This window comes from Brassica napus, chromosome C7 (assembly GCF_020379485.1).
Source record: "Brassica napus cultivar Da-Ae chromosome C7, Da-Ae, whole genome shotgun sequence".
NCBI lineage: Eukaryota > Viridiplantae > Streptophyta > Magnoliopsida > Brassicales > Brassicaceae > Brassica > Brassica napus.
In genome coordinates this window covers 17,794,631-17,814,866 of record NC_063450.1, presented here as the reverse complement: position 1 = coordinate 17,814,866, position 20,236 = coordinate 17,794,631, and the positions used below count along the sequence as shown (strand labels likewise).

The 20,236-nt window shown below is 35.8% G+C and overlaps 1 protein-coding gene across 1 annotated transcript; it reads left to right on the top strand.

Annotated features, from left to right (window-relative positions):
• The first annotated feature begins 16,640 nt into the window (after window positions 1–16,640).
• On the top strand, window positions 16,641–18,761 carry LOC106409830 (protein ECERIFERUM 26-like). The gene is made up of 2 exons (XM_013850384.3): window positions 16,641–17,135; window positions 17,676–18,761. Exons 1-2 carry the CDS (start codon window positions 16,701–16,703, stop codon window positions 18,516–18,518), a joined length of 1,278 nt encoding a protein of 425 aa, XP_013705838.2. The 5' UTR covers window positions 16,641–16,700; the 3' UTR covers window positions 18,519–18,761.
• The last annotated feature ends 1,475 nt before the right edge of the window (window positions 18,762–20,236 follow it).

Below are 20,236 nucleotides of genomic sequence, written 5' to 3'. Positions count from 1 at the left end.
GGTTTAACCTCACAAACCAGACTAAACCGGAATTAAATCAAATCTCGGCTTGTCTCCTTCAGCTTGACTGAACCGCGGACTGCTCACCGGACGTCTGGCCGCGGTTCTCCCTGGAGCTCTCTGCCACGAATCTGCGGTCATGCTCAGCCCGCGTCTGCGGTCCGCGTCGTAGCCCGCGGGTTGCTCTAAGCCGCGTCCGTAACCCGCAGTGAAGCTCTCCAATCTTCGAGTCTCGGGCATGAATCCGCGGAGTCCTCGGGTCCGCGTTGATGGTCCGTGGTTAAGCTCTCCGGATCTCGTGGTCGTCATGCTCAGCTCCGTCGTCAATGTCGCACTCTTCTTCCTCGTGTTCATCTCCGCTTTGCATCTCGAGTTTCTGAGTTTACTCTCTGCGCCATGCTCTCGTCTCCGCCGTGCTCAGCCGCGAGTCAAACTTCTTCCTCGACAAGAGTCCGCCGTGCTCTGCTCTCCGCGTGGCCTCAAGCTTCGCCGTCGCAGATCGAAGCTCCATCGTCGCTTCTGAGAGAATCGTGAAGCATCAATGGCCACTTTGGCTATTTTGCACATCTGGTCCTCATAGTTTTGGTTCTTTTCGCATTGGCCCCAACGCTTTCGGATTTACACAAAGGACCTCTCGAATTGACCCAGAATCTTTCAATTGATCATATTAGACCCCTCACATTTGCAGAATGGTCCCCCATCTCTTGATAGTTCTCAATTTGGCCATAAACTTTGTAAATTGCAAAGATAACTTTACAATTTCGTCCCAAACTTCTCAAATGTGCATATTAACCCCTATTTATGCAATTATGCATGTAAATGCAATATTAAGACCTAAATGCAACGTAAAATGATTAAAATGAACTAAATGAGATGCTAAATACTATTAAAATCATGAGTTATCACCGACTCACCGCTTATTTTTGTAAAACTCAAAAATGATTTTTTTCACGGTATTGACAATGATTTTGTGATAGACTATACATATTTTCAGTTTTCATCTCCTAGCACTAAGATTTTGAATCACACTTAGCTCTAAGATTTTTATAAACAAATGTGATAAAAATTAATGTACTTTAATAATATAAATAATCAAATCAATTATTTTATGTTTATTAACATACATTAATGTAATAAATAGGAATGTTACAATTATATTGGTGGATTTTTGGTTAATTTTTTTGCAAGAGGTAGATATAGTCACTGCTAGTTTCAAACTCGTTAAATCTCATTTCCTTTTCCAACTTGCTCTATTTTTCAATATGTAACATATAAAAAGGAAGACCATATCATTCTAAACTGAAACTCCACAATCTTAAAGCATTTCAGATGATGACCTTTTGATAAATGAACTTACAAAGATAAGCCATAATATATAAAAGGAATCTGGCGAGCGCACACCATTATAGGTGGAACCGTAATAAATGTTGAAGTCATATAAGTGACAGAATTATGGTCGGTGTTGTTTGTTGTGGTACACTTTACACTTGTTTGGCTTGGGGCTGCTTTATTTAATTTCTTAGCTAAAATAATGGATAAAACCGGTGATGATATTCTCCGTTTCTTTAAGAGCAACATTATCACCGTATGATAGGTCCGTCCCTTAGCATTATTGGGTCGAAAAATAAATGAAAATCCAGTTAAAACATTGCAAACGGGCCTTAACTAAGGGACATCCGGCTTCGTCCTTAAGTCAACGTGGCGGAAGATGATTGGAAGATGATATCGAAGTCGCGAAACTCGTATTGCGGTTGGCTCTGCTCTCTTTCATTTCGTCTGAAACCATAGCTTGAGACGGCGAGAGGATTCATCCCCTATACGAAATCGAAAGTTCACTCCACATCAAAATCCCCCAAATCGAAACTCACTCCACATCGAAATCGAAAGCCACATCTCCAATTCACCAAACCGAAAGCCAAACCTCACTCCACATCGAAATCCCGAAAATCGAAAGCTCTCGAATTCCCCAAACAGAAAGCCAAAGCTCAGTCCACTTCGAAATCCCGCAAATTGAAAACTCAGTCCACATCGAAATCGACTACAAAACACGGCAACACAATTGGTCGTCGCAAAGAAGTTCGGGATCCACAAATCCATCAACAATTAAAAGAAGATTTGATTGAAAATATATGGGATAAATTTGAACATCTTCCGAATAACATATAATGTTTAAGTTTCTATGAATTCAATAAAATGTTTGTTTGCTTTTATTTATGATGTTTGTAATTTTTTTTCTTGTTTTTTTTCTACTTTTTAATTTTCTAATGTTTTCAATTTAAATGTTATATGTTTTATTTTAAACTTATCTTTTATTTGTCATTAATTATTAAAATAAATAATTAATTTACTAAGAGACATTAAAAAGTCCTACCAATAATCTACATTTTTGGGTTTGTCCCTTACATTTGTCTCTTAACATAAAAATATTAATAAAATAAGCTGGACATAATGTATATACTTGGAATGGAGCAAGGATCTATTTTTTTTCATATTGAAGCTGTTTACTATGGCGGTTAATTTGGGAGTTCGGTGGCTTATTGCTTCTTGGTGGTTGGGATTTCAGGGTATCCTCAAACCTAATTTCGCTAAACTCTTGGGAGTTTTTATTTATATTTTTAAATGAGAGTGCTTAGTTGGAATTGTAGAGGCATGGGAAGCAAGTGGACTATGAGCTATCTAAGAGAGATATGGTATAAACATAAACCGGATTTTTATTTTTATTTGAAACAAAACAAGACTCAAAATTTGTTCAAGATTTCCAAGCACATATTGGATTTGATAATTTGTTCACGGTTGATCCATTGGGAAGGAGTGGTGGTTTAGCGCTTTTTTACAACAATGATTCTCAGGTCCAAGTCTTATATTCTAGTAATAGAATGATCGATGTGGAAGCGGTGACCCACGGAAAGACGGTTTATCTTTCGTTTGTGTATGGTGATCCTGTTCCAAAATTAAGAGAACAAGTGTGGGAACGTTTGACGAGATATGGGCTTGCGCGTTCAGAACCCTGGTTCATCATTGGGGATTTAAATGAGATTACTGGAAATCATGAAAAGGATGGAGGATCACTGCGGAGTGCGGATTCTTTTATTCCTTTTAATAATATGATAAGGAATACTGGGTTATTGGAATTTCCGGCACGGGGAAATAAAATGTCATGGCAAGGGAGAAGGGGAAAAAGAAAAGGGGCAGTTACGGTAAGATGTCGTCTAGATCGAGCTTTAGCAAATGAGGAGTGGCATACTTTGTTTCCATGTTCTTATACAGAATACTTAGGGATGGTGGCTTCTGATCATCGCCCAGTTGTGGCTTATCTGGATGATAAAGTCACTAGGAGAAAAGGGCAATTTCGGTTTGATAAAAGATGGATTGGACAAGAAGGTCTTTTGGAATCAATTACAATGGGCTGGTCAGATTATAGTGCAACAAGGGAAACTGGAATAGTGGAAAAAATAGTAATTGTCGACATGAAATTGCCAAATGGCGAAAAAATAATCCTCCTTATGGGAAGGACAAAATTAATGAATTACAAAAAGCTCTTGAAGAGGTACAAACAGATAATTCTAGATCTCAGGAGGATATTATCGAGGTCTCAAAGAAGTTGCAAGATGCATATAAAGATGAAGAGGGGTATTGGCACCAAAAGAGTAGGAATACGTGGTACACATCGGGGGATCTCAATACAAAATTCTATCATGCTTTGACTAAGCAACGACGGGTACGTAATCGGATTGTGGGTTTATATGATGCTTTGGGAAATTGGATTACGGAAGATATGGGTGTGGAAAAAGTGGCAGTGGACTATTTCGAAGAGCTTTTCACTACCACTTCTCCAACGGAGTTTGATGACTTTCTCACAGAGGTATCACCGGGTATTACTCCTCAGATGAACTAACGTCTGTTAAGAGTAGCATCAGAGGATGAGGTCAGAGAAGCCCTTTTTATGATGCATCCAGAGAAGGCACCAGGACCGGATGGTATAACAACTCTTTTCTTTCAACACTCCTGGCATATTATTAAGAAGGACTTGGTGGACATGGTGAATAATTTTTTGGTTACTAGAACATTGGATCCGAGGTTAAATATTACTAATATTTGTATGATTCCAAAAACGGAGAGGCCTACAAGGATGACAGAACTGAGGCCGATTAGTCTGTGTAATGTTGGGTATAAAATTATTTCGAAGGTTCTGTGTCATAGATTGAAGATATGTCTACCTTCTCTTATTTCAGAAACTCAGTCAACTTTTGTGCCAGGAAGGTTAATTTCTGATAATATTCTTATTGCTCAGGAAATATTTCATGGATTACGGACGAATAAGGCGTGCAAAGGAAAATATATGGCAATTAAAACGGACATGAGCAAAGCTTATGATAGAGTGGAATGGGATTTTATAAAGGCTCTCCTACAGAAGATGGGTTTTGATTTTCATTGGATTACATTAATGATGGACTGTATATCATCGGTTCAATATCGGGTCCTACTTAATGGACAACCACGGGGCCTTATCGTTCCACATAGGGGTTTACGACAAGGGGATCCTTTATCACCTTATTTATTTATCCTGTGTACTGAGGCTCTAATTGTAAATATTAAAAAAGGCGGAAAGAGGGAAACTTTTGACGGGAATGAAGGTAGCTAGAGCATGTCCATTGATATCTCATCTGCTTTTTGCGGATGATAGTCTTTTTTTCTGTAAAGCTCTGAAAGAGGAATGCCATACTATCCTTAGGATCTTAAAGGAATATGAGGTTGTATCAGGTCAGCTTATAAACTTTGATAAGTCCTCTATCCAATTCGGGCACAATATTGAGGAATCAACTAGACAAGACTTAAGAGATATATTGGGAATTCAGAATCTTGGAGGTATGGGATCTTATCTAGGTCTTCCAGAAAATTTGGGAGGATCCGATATACAGGTTTTTAGCTTTGTGCAGGACCGGCTAAATAATAGGGTTAATGGTTGGACTTTTAAGTTCTTCACAAAGGGAGGAAAGGAAGTGATTATTAAATATGTGGTAATGGCATTACCAACCATGTGATGTCTGTTTACCGTCTACCTAAGGCAACAACTAAAAAACTGACGAACGCGGTCGCACAATTCTGGTGGAGCCCAGGGGGAAGGACAAGAGGTATGCACTGGAAATCATGGGATAAAGTGTGTCTTGATAAGGAAGCTGGGGGTTTAGGTTTTAAGGATATTACAGATTTTAATACAGCAATGCTTGGTAAACAATTGTGGCACTTGATCGAGAAGCCAAATACATTATTTTCCCAGGTTTTTAAGGGACGGTATTACAGGAATGCATCACCCCTGGTACCGATTCGCTCTTATTCTCCGTCATATGGTTGGCGGAGTATAGTTTCTGCTAGATCTCTGGTAAGAAAATGACTAATCAAAAGGGTGGGATCAAGATCATCTATATCTGTAAGGAACGATCCATGGCTCCCAACCACTCGCCCGAGGCCAGCAAATAAAAATCAACATATTTTCGATCCAAACCTCACAGTGGATTCTCTTATTGACTCTACTTCGCGGACATGGAATTCGCATGCACTCAGGGCTATGATGGATCCCCAGGATGTAAAAATTATAGAAAGTATACCACTGAGTAAAACCCAGATGGTGGACAGGGATGAATGGCATTTCACAAACAATGGGAAGTATACGGTTAAATCAGGATATCAGATCGAACGGGTTTATCCAGACAGGGAAAGACCACTTTTAATGTTTGGACCCACAGTTGATGTTTTGAAGGCTTTCTGCTGGAAAATACGGTGCCCCCCAAAGTTAAAACATTTCCTATGGCAATTGGTTACAGGTTGTATAGCAGTCAAGAAGAATCTGAAAGCGAGAGGAATACAAGGTGACACCTGCTGTGCACGTTGCGGAGCGGAAGAGGAATCGATCAATCATGTGTTTTTTGAATGTCCTCCTACACTTCAGGTTTGGGCTCTCTCCAAGATACCATCAAATACAACTATGTTCCCAACGAGCTCCCTTTTTACAAATATGGATCATCTCTTCTGGAGAGTCTCTCCACCGATGGAGGACCATCAATTTGCATGGATACTTTGGTATATTTGGAAAGGAAGGAACAATAAAGTGTTCAGTAATATGGACATGGATCCAAGAGACACGCTCAAATTGGCAGAAACAGAGTCAACACTTTGGGCTGATGCACATGTATTGACCGAGACCAGGATAGGGTCCCATGCTGAGGTTACGACTCTCCCATCAATTCCGGGGAGATGGTGTTTTACAGATGGTTCTTGGAAGGAGAATGAAGTTTTCTCTGGGCAAGGTTGGCTAAGTACTTTAGAAGGCTTTGATGAGTTGTTAGGAGCAAAGAATGTCCGAGCTTGTCTATCCCCTCTACATGCGGAGATAGAAGCACTACTTTGGGCAATGGAATGTATGAAAACTTTACGCCAGTTTCAGGTTACATTTGCAACGGATTGTTCTCAGTTGGTGAAGATGGTTTCGGAACCAGAAGAATGACCCGCATTTGCAAGTTATTTGGAAGATATTAAGTCCCTGAAAGAGGTTTTCACACGTTCGGATATTATCTATGTACCAAGGACGCAAAATTCAAGAGCGGATAGCCTAGCACGCAGTGCAAGGAAACAACCGTCGTTTGTCGTTCACATGGATCAAAATTTACCGGAGTGGTTCACAGAGTCAGTATGAGTCTGTATTTGATGACAAAAAAAAATTAATAAAATAAGCTAAGAACATAAAATTATGTCCTTCCAATAATGTTGCTCTAAGGTTCAGACTCTGACTGAAACCAGATTCTTTCAATTATTCAATAACGCAAAAATTTTGAATTCTCGACTTCCGGGTAGTTGAGATATTTTAATAAATTAGTCGTAATTAGGTATATAAACCAACAAATCCCCCTAGTTTTTTTTTATATTAAAACAACCCGAGAACGGGGATACAAGATTCGATTATAAACTTGATATGAACAAAATTTCTTAAGTCTATGTATCATTAAAACTAGATTCACCCACCCACAAATCCGGCACGTACCACTAATCCGTTTTTAAGATTCTCAAAAATCGGTAGGAATCGGTTGCTATTCTCAACTTTCGACAATGACCACAGACGGATAAAGTTTTTGTCGCTACCTTGGATGCCGGGACTATCCTTATCTTCTGAAATAGCTAGTTCCCGATGAACGCCTCTAAACTTGTTATCGTCTTTGTCGATGAACGTACAAATGCCATAAAAGGAAGATAAAGAACACAAACCTTTGAAAATCGCTCCAACCCGACTGCACAGCCTCCTACAGCACCGAGCTGTCCAAGGAGAGTAGACCGAAGACTACAAACCAATGAGCAGAGATGCATAAAAGCGGTACGGGACGACCGCCATGAAATGAACCAGAAACTTGCTCTATAAACCTGCAAAAGCAAATGCAATGTAACATTGCCATGATCGAACGCAATGTACGTCACTGGAATATGCCACATTGCCGGTTGATCCAAAAAAGAACGAAGACTCCTCAGACCAGAAGAAGCTTACACTTTCCTCGTCAACCGCCTCCTCCAATAACAATAGAAAGGAACGCTTACAACGTCAGATGGAAGGACCGGTGGTACGATACTAACCACACACCAATAAGAACCTGAACAAATCCCCCTAGTTATATTAAGTTTAATGAATAAAACTGGGAAATCAGTTCTTATATTTAATTAAAAAAATAAATATAAAAAATATGCACTTTCATACCTCACCAATTTAAGAATAGTCCAATTACTCATATATGGCCATGTTATCTGTTAGTTTCGCCAAAGATTAGATTTATGTTTCTTTATATCATAAGATAACAATTAAACCATCATCATTATAATTTATGGCTTTGTTAGAACATAAAAATATGGCTTACCCAAACATGGATGACACAATTGTACCTATGCCAAACATGAAGTGTGAAATACATTCAGTCGTTCATATATGAAAAAATGGTATCCTTTATATAATTTTCATATGAGTGGATTCAAATTGTCATACTTTAGATATATATATATATATATATATATTATGTGTATTCATGAATTTTTTTGAGTTTTTCTGTTGTTACTTAGAAAAAAAGTAATCATATATGCCGTAAGATTATATTATTTCTTTTTTGCATTTTTGGATCAGTCATGTTTTTGCAATTTTAAATTTTAAAGATTACAAAATATTCATATTGTAGCTAATGTTAAAGAAGCAAATTTGAAAATATCCATTATTTATTCCTAACTAACCTGCGATCCTATATCCCAAAAAAATATTTTATATTTCTAAAATCCATTATCTGAGTGAATCCGTTAAATATATAAGAGGAATAAATCTTATAATATAAAGCAAACAAACTAAACCATATAAATCCAATTTGCCCAATCCATTTACGTTATGATTTATTAATTGTGATAATAATATAGTATGTATAAAAAATTTAAATGTTGTATATTAGTTTTGAACTATATAAATTAATAATATTATTATCCTACACAATATATAATATTAAACATTATATAACATAGTTATTAATCTATACTATTATTTGCACAGTAAATTTTTGCAACGGAGCTCTCACGTTAAAAGTTAGAGCGGTTAATATCGTTTATACCCTTAATAAATAATTATATAAATTACTCAAAAAATAAAAACTAATTTAAAATTATACTATTATTTGCGAAGTAAATTTTTGCAATGGAGCTCTCACGTTAAAAGTTAGAGCGGTTAAATCGTTTATACCCTTAATGAATAATTATATAAATTACTCAAAAAAATCTATATTATTATTTGTGAAGTAAATTTTTGCAACAGAACTCTCACGTTAAAAATTATTCAAATGCGGGCATAATCTTCTTACGAATATTTATTTGTTTAAATCAAATCGGTACGATAAGTTATTATTTATCGCTTCAAAAATTAAGTCAAACATAAAATTATTTTTGTTTAATATATATTTTAATTAAAAACACTCAAATATTAAAAATATTTTAGAAAATATATGTATGCAATTTTTCTACATGATTAATATTTGATTATAATTTGTTGTATATCTTAATTTAAAAATTTATAATATAAAAATATTATTTCAAGATAACAACACTATATATACTATAAATAAAAAATTCTTTGTTAATTATAATATATATATATATATATATGTATATATATATATATATATATCAATTCATTAAGATAACAACACAATATATGAATTATCTTCCTTAAAAATATATTATTAATATAAATTCGCTTTTAATTAAATAATATATATATATATATATATATATATATATATATATATATATATATATAAATTCATTAAGGGTAACAATGATATTAACCAGTCTAACTTTTAACGTGATATTTAAAATATATCTGATTAAATAAGTGATTAACATTAATAATAATAATAAATTATCTAAAATATAAATAATTAAAAACGAATTTCTATTAATACTATTATATTTATTATATTATATTAGATAATTGACTATAATTAAATATAGAAAAAGTTTCAAAAATAAAAACATGTTTTAAAACATAAGATAATTCTTAGATATATTCTGTTGTTATCTGAAAATAATATTTTATTATAAAATTTATAGTTAGATATAAAAAAATTTATAATTAAATGCTAATCAAACAAATAAATATATTTTAAAAATATATGTGAATGTTTTTAAAATTTAACACAACAATTAGCATATGTATATTTTGATAAAAACTAATGAATATATATTAGAGAAATTTCCTAGGATAGACCTAAAAAAGTTTTTGTCATAAATATAGACCTTAAAAATAAAAATGACCAAAATAGACTTAAATATTTTATCAAAAGAAGTAAATATATACTTATACTCCTAGGGTTAATTAATCTAGACATTAGGGTTTAGAGTTAAGGGGGTGGGGTTTAGGGTTTAGGGTTTAAAAAACAAAAAAAAAGTTAAAATTTTCAAAACAAAAAATTCTATTTTGGTCATTTTAGTTTTTGAGGTCTATTTTTGTGACAAAAACTTAAAAAGGTCTATTTAAGAAAATTGTCTTATATATTAATAATATTTTATTTATATGTTATATTTGATAATTCACTATAAGTAAATATAATAAAATTCTCAAAATAAAATATATTTTTAAAACATAAGATAATTCTTAAACACATTGGGTTTTTATCTGAAATAATATTTTTTATTATAAAATATATAGTTTAATGTTTGATTTATCTTTTTAAAAACATAATTAATAATTTATCATGTTGGTTTTGATTTAATAGTTATAAACAGATAAATATCTATTAGAACATTATGCCTGCATGTACGGGCAGAACATCTAATTATAAAAAAAATTAAAACTATTTCCCATATCATTTACTCGAAACATATTGTTTTTCTCACCAATTAAAACATGATTACAAATAAATTTTAAGAAAATAAAAAACAAAAAATCAATGTAACCAAACATATTATCTAATAAGTTAATAAAAAGATAATTATATTTTAATTATTTTGTAATTAAAAAACGTAATCCGCGTTTGAACGCGGGTTGTAATCTAGTTAAATTTGAATTTGAGAGACACTTGATTAAGGTTTATAATCTAATTATTAACAAATCCACAATTAAATAAAAATTAGAACTTCTCTACAAACATTATACAAAAGTGATCGCATCCTCTAAGCATTTTAAGGAATTATATTAGATAACTATTTAGATATCTATGTAAGACATTTATATATCGTAAAACTAAAAGAAAACAAGATTTATAAATAAATGTTAAGGAGTACCTCGAATAGTCTGTGTAAAAGACAATATATATTCCAAACAACTAAATTTAAATACTTCATATGTTTCAGTATAAATGATATTTAAAGTTTTTACACATCCATTAAATAATTACAAATTTTATTTTACTTGTTTTACATAAACCAATATGGATTACAGCTAACTCAACCAATAAAAAAATCATACTGTATCACACAAACAGTCACAAATACTAAATAATATTAAAATTTTGTGTAGAAACTTGATAATACTATAGGATACTGTTTTTTGTTAGTATAATACATATGAAAATCTTATATAATAGAAAAATCTAATATAATACTCGATCCCTATGGATGTGCTTGGACTAATTTTTTTTTTTTTTTTTTTGAAAAGAGCTTGGACTAAAACTTTTGGCTATATATTTTAATTTAGTAAAGAAGTTGTACAAATATTTACTTTAGAAATTTACTGTGACATATATATGTAAATAGAAACATCAATGTAGATTTAAGAAATATAAAACAAAAGTTGCTTATTTTGATTGAAAATTATTTTTACACTAGTTTGTAAGTTATTTTAGTATAGTTAAAGTATGTATCCCAAAATTCTATAAGACTTAAAAAATATTATAAGACTTTATTTAATTTATGTGTTTATTATAAACTCTATTGTTCCCAAACAATGCATACGATATGTAACTATATGCACCATTTTGTGTACATGCTATACATATTATATGTACGGTATATTATGATGGGTGAGAATTTAAATATATGCAGCAATATGGGGACCCGGATCGAATACTACCATAATTTTTAATATTTGAGATTTATTTCGTATTTTACGGATATATAAGTTTTTTTTTTTACTTTGTTTCGGAAAAGTATACAGATTCAGTTTTCTAAATATGCCGAAAATTTACAAATATTTATCAATATTTACGGATATTTACGAATATTTCGTTCGCTTTGTTCAATACAAGTAAATTTAGAAAAAAAAAATATACAGTTTTGTTTTCAAAATATATCTCTTACATAACAAAAAAACCAAAGATTAGTGAAACTATATGTTTCATAAATTTAAAAGTTAATCAATTTTCTTATAAAACATATAAAATTTATAGAGATTTTATATTCCTTTCTTAATTTAATAATTTTATAAGTAATTTTATAAATAAAATTATATGTTAAAATAATAATTATATAAAATTATATATTGAAATATATATTTACATCAGAGTGGAGCGGATATCCGATTCTAATTTTTTTAGTATTTTTGATTTCCTTCATTTTTAACAGATTTTGATTTTTCATATTTACCTTGCTCCAAAGACTTACGTATATCTGGATTTTTGGATCCAATTGAATCCAATCAAAATTAACGGATTTGCCCAACCCTAATCTTTTTTTTTGGTAAAAATGTTAAGATTTTATATCAATTTTCAGAATTTTTGACATAAGTTACACAAATACAAGTAGCGGAAAAATAAACTAAGAAACAACAAGATTGGAAAATAAGAAGTAACTCCTAACATCTAGGAGTCATATGAACAATGAAACCCGAAACTACTAGCCGAAAAACTGAAGTTGAGGCTTGACCAAATAGAGCATTGTCAAATGGTGGTGATATCTTTGATATAACATGAGACCACGTCTTGGTAATTTTGGCTTACCCTCAACGCTGTTCCAATTGATTGTTACCACTCCAGGACAGCTTTGCAAACTCAGTCGATGAAAACCACGCCTCCCAACTACCACCGGCAGTAGGAGACCCTAATCTTTGAGAACCACACACCTCCGCTCCAACTAGTAGCTCCACAAGCGCCAACTGGAAAGACCCGCCTAGACCTCAGGAAGCCACACTTATTCGGCTCAACTTCGGAAAGTAATGCGAACCACATCAAAAATTGGGTGCGGTGAGAGCCACATCTTGTTGTCGTTCCTTCTAACCTCCAGCACAGACCGAAGATTAACCCACTGATGTGAGCCATGGGGTCCAACAGCGGTGCTGGGATGATCAATCTTCACATGGGCCTCCCACGGAGTACCGTCACTCCAATGACCAAAGGGAGCTCCGAGTAAACCGCCTCGCGCTAACACCGAGAACCGAGGCTAGCTCCACAGTGCCTCTCCAATTCAACACTACAGAGGAGAATTCGGAGAGAAACATGGCAAGACGGAAAGAAGGACACACCACTATCACAACAAAGTGGCCGACAACAAAAGCGGCGAGAACTGAGAGAACATAGCTGGAGCGACTGTCAGAGAAGTTCAAGGCAAAGGTCATAGACGGCCCCACCTCAGAACAGAAACCAGCAGCAACACACGAACCATCACAGCGACAGCAGTTACCACGCAGCAACGGCTAACACCACGCACGTGCTCCGGAGAAAAATTCCGGACCCAACTTGACCGGAGAGAGAACAAAGATCGCACAAAACTCGACGCCGAGCAAGTGAAAGCATCACACCACCGGTCTGCTCCTCCATGGACCAGCAGCCTGATGCCAAGCCACCGGATCTGGAGAGAGGAAACATCCACTCTCAGCCACGCGCTCACACCACCGAGGAGAAGTATATCTAGAAACTGGAAAACGCGACCCACTCCTCAACGAAACCCAAAACGCCGACTCCCCACCAAGCTCTACCGTCTAGACCTCATCGTGACTCCAACCTCCGTCTAGCTTCGCCGGAAAGCCTACGTCAGAGACTCCCAGATCCGCTCAACATCATCGGTGTCAGGGCCACAAAACATATCGGAGAGGTAGGGAGAACCAAGGAGAAGCAAGGGGAAGAGAAAACATAGGTGGAGGCGCCTCCGACGGCAGGGAACCGCCGGAGCAAAGGAAGATGCTAGGGTTTTCTTTCTTTCTTTTTTTGAGAGGTTTGTATAGAGAGAGAGAGGTGCCCGTAGAGGAGTGTTTTTTGCCCAACCTTACTTTCACTGGTATATCTAGACTTACTAGGTAAAACAAGTAAAAATGGGGTCACCTTCTCGGCTTCACCCACTCGTGACGCCCCACTCTTGTCTGTAAAAATAAGGTCAACTCCACGGCATCTCCTACTCGAGACGCCCCATTCTCGCATGTACAATAATATACTCATTAACCTGATCATTACGTTCCATGCGATTTCTAATATACAGATGAATGATTAATAATATAACACCCCAAAACTGACCCATTTAAGTTTTTTAAGGGAAGTGGGTTCTCTACAGCCCATTAAGAAAACCTTAAGGCTCACCTTCCATTTTCCTTATAAAAGCAAGCCTCCACCCTCTTGTCTCTCATCAGAAACCTAGAAGCGAAGCTCTGCAAAGAAACCCCGGAGACAGGACGCCCTAGCCGTCGACTCTCTCTCTTCGGCGCCAACTCTCTCTCTTCTCTCTCTTCTCTCTCTTCTCTCTCTCCTCGCGATCGCTATCTCTCTCTCTCCTCGCGATCGCTATCTCTCTCTCTCCTCGCGATCGCTATCTCTCTCTCTCCCGGCCGACTCTCTCTCTCCTCGCCGTGAGCAAGCGCGAGTGGTGATGGTGGCCGTGTGGTGCTGTTGTTCCCGGATCTCATCTCTCTTGTCTCTTGTTTCCAGATCCAGATCTAGATCAAGCTAAGGTGATGTGTTCTACCCAGATCTCTTCTCATGCTTCTTTATATTGTTGAATGAGGAGCTAGGATTGATTAGATCATGATTGATCTTAGGTTGATTAAATCATGATGAAACTTTAGGATGATAGCTGCACAGTACATATTGCATAAGAATGCTCATACTATTAAATGACCTTAATGGACTGCCTTGTGATGATGTGGTTGTGTGATGTGATTCTTTGATCTGATTGCTTGACTTGTGTGTTTGTGAAAGCTTGGATGTATAGAAAGAATTACACCTAGGATCATAGAATATTGTTAACCGGTCCGGTTAGATGAATGGTAAGACCTATGTGAATGGTTGTTTATTGAATTGAGTGTGGCACCGAGAACAGGTGGCATCTAAGAATGAATGAATCTAAGGAAAGAGGAAAAAGGGAATGAAAGGAAAAAAGAAAGAAAAAAGGAAATGGAAAGATGAATGAATGAAATGTAAGCCATCCGGAAAGGGTGGGTAGACATGAAACGTGGGGCCGTAGCGTTCAAAAACGGTGGATTAAGTTAGAGGCGCCGGTAAGATTGAGTCATGCCTAGTTTTGGTGGGAAGGGGTCGTAATACACTGCAGGGGCGGACCGCATCCAAGAAACCGGAGGTTGAGAATACCAGGGCAGGCGGCTCCATAGGGATGCAGCAAGAAATGAGTGGTATGGACCGCTTGAGCAGTGTAGGTCCTAAAGTTTTGAAATGATTGAAGTCTTAGATCGAATTATGTGTATTGAGTGATGACTGAGATCATTGCATTGCTTGATTACGTGAAATGAAACTGTTGCAGCTAGTTATGTAAGTTGCATTAAATTGAGTGTAGTGACTAGTCGGTTCTCGTTTCGCATTGAGCAGTATATAGGCTCATGTGAGAGACTGGTCTAGAATCGCTTCACTGAGTATTCTTTACTCACCCTTCATTTCCCTCTTCCTTTCACTGAACCGTAAGTAGAAGTATCGATTGTACCGAAGGAAACACACCTAAAGTTCTTGGGACCAGTAACGGGAAACATGAAGACAGTGCCGGCGTTGAACACATCTGCATGAAACAATTGAAAGGGGCCTCTGATTTATTAAAAAATTTAGGCCTATTTTTTGTTTAAACTATTGTTATTTGTCCTGAAGTTTAATGAGGTGGTGGGATCTTGTAAAACCTATTTCTAATGAGTAACACAGTTTGTAATTTTTTATTTCAGTGATATTGTAATTTTTGTTTTTACCTTAAGGTTTTTATGGATTAAATTTTTATGTATTATTTAAGGGTCTCATTTTTTTTCTCGTATTGGATCACAATTTTCAAGCCGCCACGTAAACAAATTAACATTCCAATTAAGTGACAACTTAGCATGACATTTTTTTTAACTAGTACAAACTACATGTTCTATTCTTTTCAAATGTTTCTCTATTAGTATATAGGGAATGTTAAACCATTGATCATTAATTTTTAACATAATAATTTTAACAGTTTTAGTAATTTTGTCATTTTAAAAAATTTAAAATATAACGTAGACGAAAAAATCTATATTTTAATTTTATAGCTAATTTGATTGTTTAATTTATTTTAATAATATAAAATTAAACAAAAACGATGGATGAAATATAAATTGTTATCAAATCTTTATTATTAGAATCATTAATTGTCATATATATATTAGTCATATTTGGTAATTCTGTATCTTTTATTTAAGAAAAGAAAAGAAAATAGTAATTGTACACTTTAATTAATTTTATGATTAGTTTAATGAAAATTATAATATATACTTAATTAGACCAACATATTTTCTAAGAATTCTGAATTTCATTCTGGTGACGACACGTGACTACACTTAAAGGTTATAATGTTTTTCAATTAATATATAAGGGATATACAACGATAGGTTATACCCTGCCCAAAAAAAAATTCACACATGCCTTTGGTGATATAGCATTCTTCTCCAAAGGAAAGCAATTAAGAAGGGGGTTCCGCAATTTAAAAATCATTAAATATGGGGTCACATTCACCTACTCGATCGTAACGCAATTTTATCGTCTCTACTATAATATTTTTTATATGATCAATATAACACTATTCATATATACGAGAGCAGTTTCCCAAAAAAAAATATATACGTGAGTAGATCACAGTCACAATCAATATTAAAAGGATGAAAGGAGACACGTAGCAAAATATTGTAAAATTTGAGCACAAAAATCTGTAAGAAAAAAAAAAATATATATATATACTCATATTGGCTTAGTCCGAGAGATTACTCATAATCATCTTTGCCAATATTTCTTACATCTGTATTCTCTTATCTTATACACATGCCTCGACTTCAAGAAGAGGGAAGCGGTCCAGTTCATGGCTTCTGGATGTCGACAGTGGGTTCAGCCCGACCGACAGAAACTGGTACAGTTCACCAACCCACCGGTTTAGACCTAGCCATGAAACTCCACTACATAAAGTCGGTTTATATTTACTCAGCCGAGACGACACGTGATTTAACCGTGATGCACGTGAAAGAGACCTTTTTCACAGTACTCGACCAAATCTCATGGATCACTGGCAGGTTAAGGCGGCGTGACTCGGGACGTCCGTTCATAAAGTGTAACGACTGTGGCACGCGTGTCGTTGAAAGTCAGTGCGATCTCACAGTGGATGAGTGGCTATGTGCACCGGACCGGTCCGTTGATGAGTCTTTGGTTTATCATCAACCAATTGGACCGGAGTTGGCATACTCTCCTTTGATATATATTCAGGTACGTGTATGTATGTCTCTATTAATTTACGCAAAATCAATTAAAATAACATCAAAAGATAAAAACTTTGATGAAAAGAGAGTAACAGAAAAAACGTATCATCATAAGGATCGATTTCCATCTGAAACACCTTGACGATTGTCAAATTTCATTACGTTGTAAAGCATGTAAACATGTGATCATTAGTATGGTTTTGGGTCCATTAAACCCAATTATACAAACGGAAGAATTAGAAGAAGAACTAGAATATATAAATCTGATTCATATTATAGATTTTTTATGTAATAAATAAAACATATGTTTCAGATTTAAATAAAACATATGAATCATATTCAGATAAAACATATGTTTCAGATTTAAATAAGACACGTGTTTCAGATTTCAATACAACATATGTTTCAAAGGTCTATTACTGAGTGATCACTGATCAGAGCATGTAGCTGCATGAAACGTAGGTACTCGTATTTAACAAAAAAAAAGGACATATTTTCATGCCAATGCAAAGAAAAATAACGGTTTAGTTTGGTTTTGTTGCTGTAGATGACCCGGTTTAAGTGCGGTGGATTAGCTATTGGCTTTAGCTGGGCACATATCATTGGAGACCCACACTCTCTTTCTCACTTTTTCAACTTATGGACTCGGGCCTTAGCTGGTGAACAGATCTACTTCCCGAAAACCTCTGACCTGGAAAGATGTTTCCAAAACCCGAATTCTACGGGCAAAGAACCGGTTTCCATCAAACGGGTTGACCCGGTTGGAGACCTCTGGGTCGCTCCGAGTAATAGCAAAATGACAACATACTCCTTCAATGTAACGGTCACGAATATAAAAACAAACTTTCCGGCAAACGGAAATGTGTTCGAGATTCTCAGTGGGATTATATGGAAATGCATAGCGAAGTCGAGGGGAGAACCTGAGCCGGTTACGATCACGATCATCAGATCGGATCCGAACGGACTAAAACCTAGAGCGGTGAGAAACAGTCAGATGATTAGCTCCGTTCACGTCGACTTTTCGGTGGCGGAAGCGAAGTTGGAGGAGATCGTGAAAGCAATCGGAAAAGCAACCGATGAAAGGTCTGAGATCAATAAGATTGGAGAGAGTGATGATGGTGCTTTGGATTTCGTCGTCTACGGTGCGAAACTGACGTTTGTGGATATGAGCGAAGTTGGTTTCTACGACGCGAAAGTGAAGGATACGTCGCCAAGGTCGGTTTATTGTAATGTTCAGGGGATAGGGGATGATGGAGAGGTGGTGGTTTTGCCGGCGGCTGTGGAGGAGGAGATGGTTGTGACTGTGACGTTGCCGGAGGATGAGATTGAGAAGGTTAAATGGGAACTCAAGAAGTGTGGTTTAATCAAGGCCTTAATTAACGGAGAATGAAAGCGATATGTTATCTGCCGTTGATGTATCGTTTGTTTCTTTTGTTTTTAAGCGTTTCATGTTTGTTTATTTGAAACGTTGTATTTTCTTTGTCGTGCTTTTCATTACCAAGAAGGTGAGTTTGTTTGTCCATTCAAGACAAGTTTGTGTGTTTGCATACTTGATTATGTGTGTGTATGTTTCAGTGAGCTTGATCATGTATGTATATCAATATTCATGATCAACTAGAGCGTGACTTGTCTACGAATACAATTGCGTTTTTTTTTGTCAGTGAATGACGAACACAAGTTAGAATCCTTGACAGATCACACATATAATAAGATAAATAGATGGCACAACCAATAATATTATCTATATCCACACTACTCTCTTCAAGTTCGATTAAAAGAACGTATCTAACTCTCTTCTTGCTTGCAAAAGGAGCAAGAGCAGGAAACTTTGTTAATATGTTTTAGTATTTAAAGTTCATTAGTCACTAAAAAATATAAACTATTGTATTGGAGAACTTTCCAATTCCTCTCCTCTGTACTTAAAAGACTGGACTTGCTCTTGCTCTTGATACTTCTGTCAATGATCTTGCTTATTGTGTTGAGAACTGGGCTAGTTGTGTTGAGAACTGAGACTTGTTGGAAAACAAGTATCCATCTTTTCTTTGCGCTTGTTGATATCGGTAGACGCAAGTAAGGCAATGTCGATCGATGTCGACAGGTTCGCAGCGGTCGATACAGATGGAAATCGTCTACTCGGTTCTGTGTTTTTTTTTTGTTTTTTTTTATGATCTGCAATAATTTAAAACCAACATAAATAGTATATCAAATAAAAACTTAATAAATATTACCTAATAGTGGGTTGCTTCTCACTCAGTGCTTTATTATAGTCATTTAGCTTGACTTTGGAGGTGATTGGGCTAGTTGTGTTGAGAACTGGGACTTGTTGGAAAACTAGTATCCATCTCTTCTTTGCGCTTGTTGAACCATGTACCAGTGAAGTTTCTCATTGCTTCATCCCCTCTGCGCCATTTATCTTTCATTGCTGCAGTTGTGTTTTCAATCCTCTGCAGTCTTTCACCAAGACTCTCAAGGTCGAACTGATGTCTGGTAAGTGCGGCGTAAGTGTCAGCTGAGATCTCCTCTCCATGGTAAGGTGTGTTGGACATGTCGGATGTCGTCTTTTGTACAAGGCGGCCTCTGTTTAGCGTTGTCGACCGATGTTCGTTTGTGAATGTCGGTCGATATGTTGTTGCGTATGAATCGATAATGCTTCTGGTCGACGGGCAATGTAACTATGAATCTCCACCAACTCCCTTTGTATAGCTTCAACCTTGGAGGTCAAAGCACTAATGCTAAGATCCATTGGGAAATAGATGTTATCACATCTCCTATCAAGCCTCTCTTTTGTAGTTTCCAGAGCTCTATAGATCCCTTCTATCAACTGATCTATCTCTTCTCTGGTGTGAAAATCTGGTTGAGACTTTATCGTCTGTGGGCGTGGCGGACTGTTGTCGATCGATGCTGGCAAGCGGTTGTCGATCGATGTGTGATGGTGCATGTCGATCGATGGAGGTGGTCTGATATTGAACGATGGTGGGTGTCTTCTGTCGATCGATGGAGGTCTAGCAACGTCGGTCGCGTGTTGAATTCTGGCTATGTCTTGCTTCATCTCCTCCATGCAAGTAGTTAGCCAATTGATACTATCATTCAATGGATAGTAGACATCAT

Coding starts and splice junctions, on each gene's coding strand:
- LOC106409830 (XM_013850384.3), top strand. CDS start 16,701: ATGCCTCGACTTCAAGAAGAGGGAAGCGGTCCAGTTCATGGCTTCTGG. Junction 17,136..17,675: donor CTCCTTTGATATATATTCAG/GTACGTGTATGT, acceptor TTGTTGCTGTAG/ATGACCCGGTTTAAGTGCGG.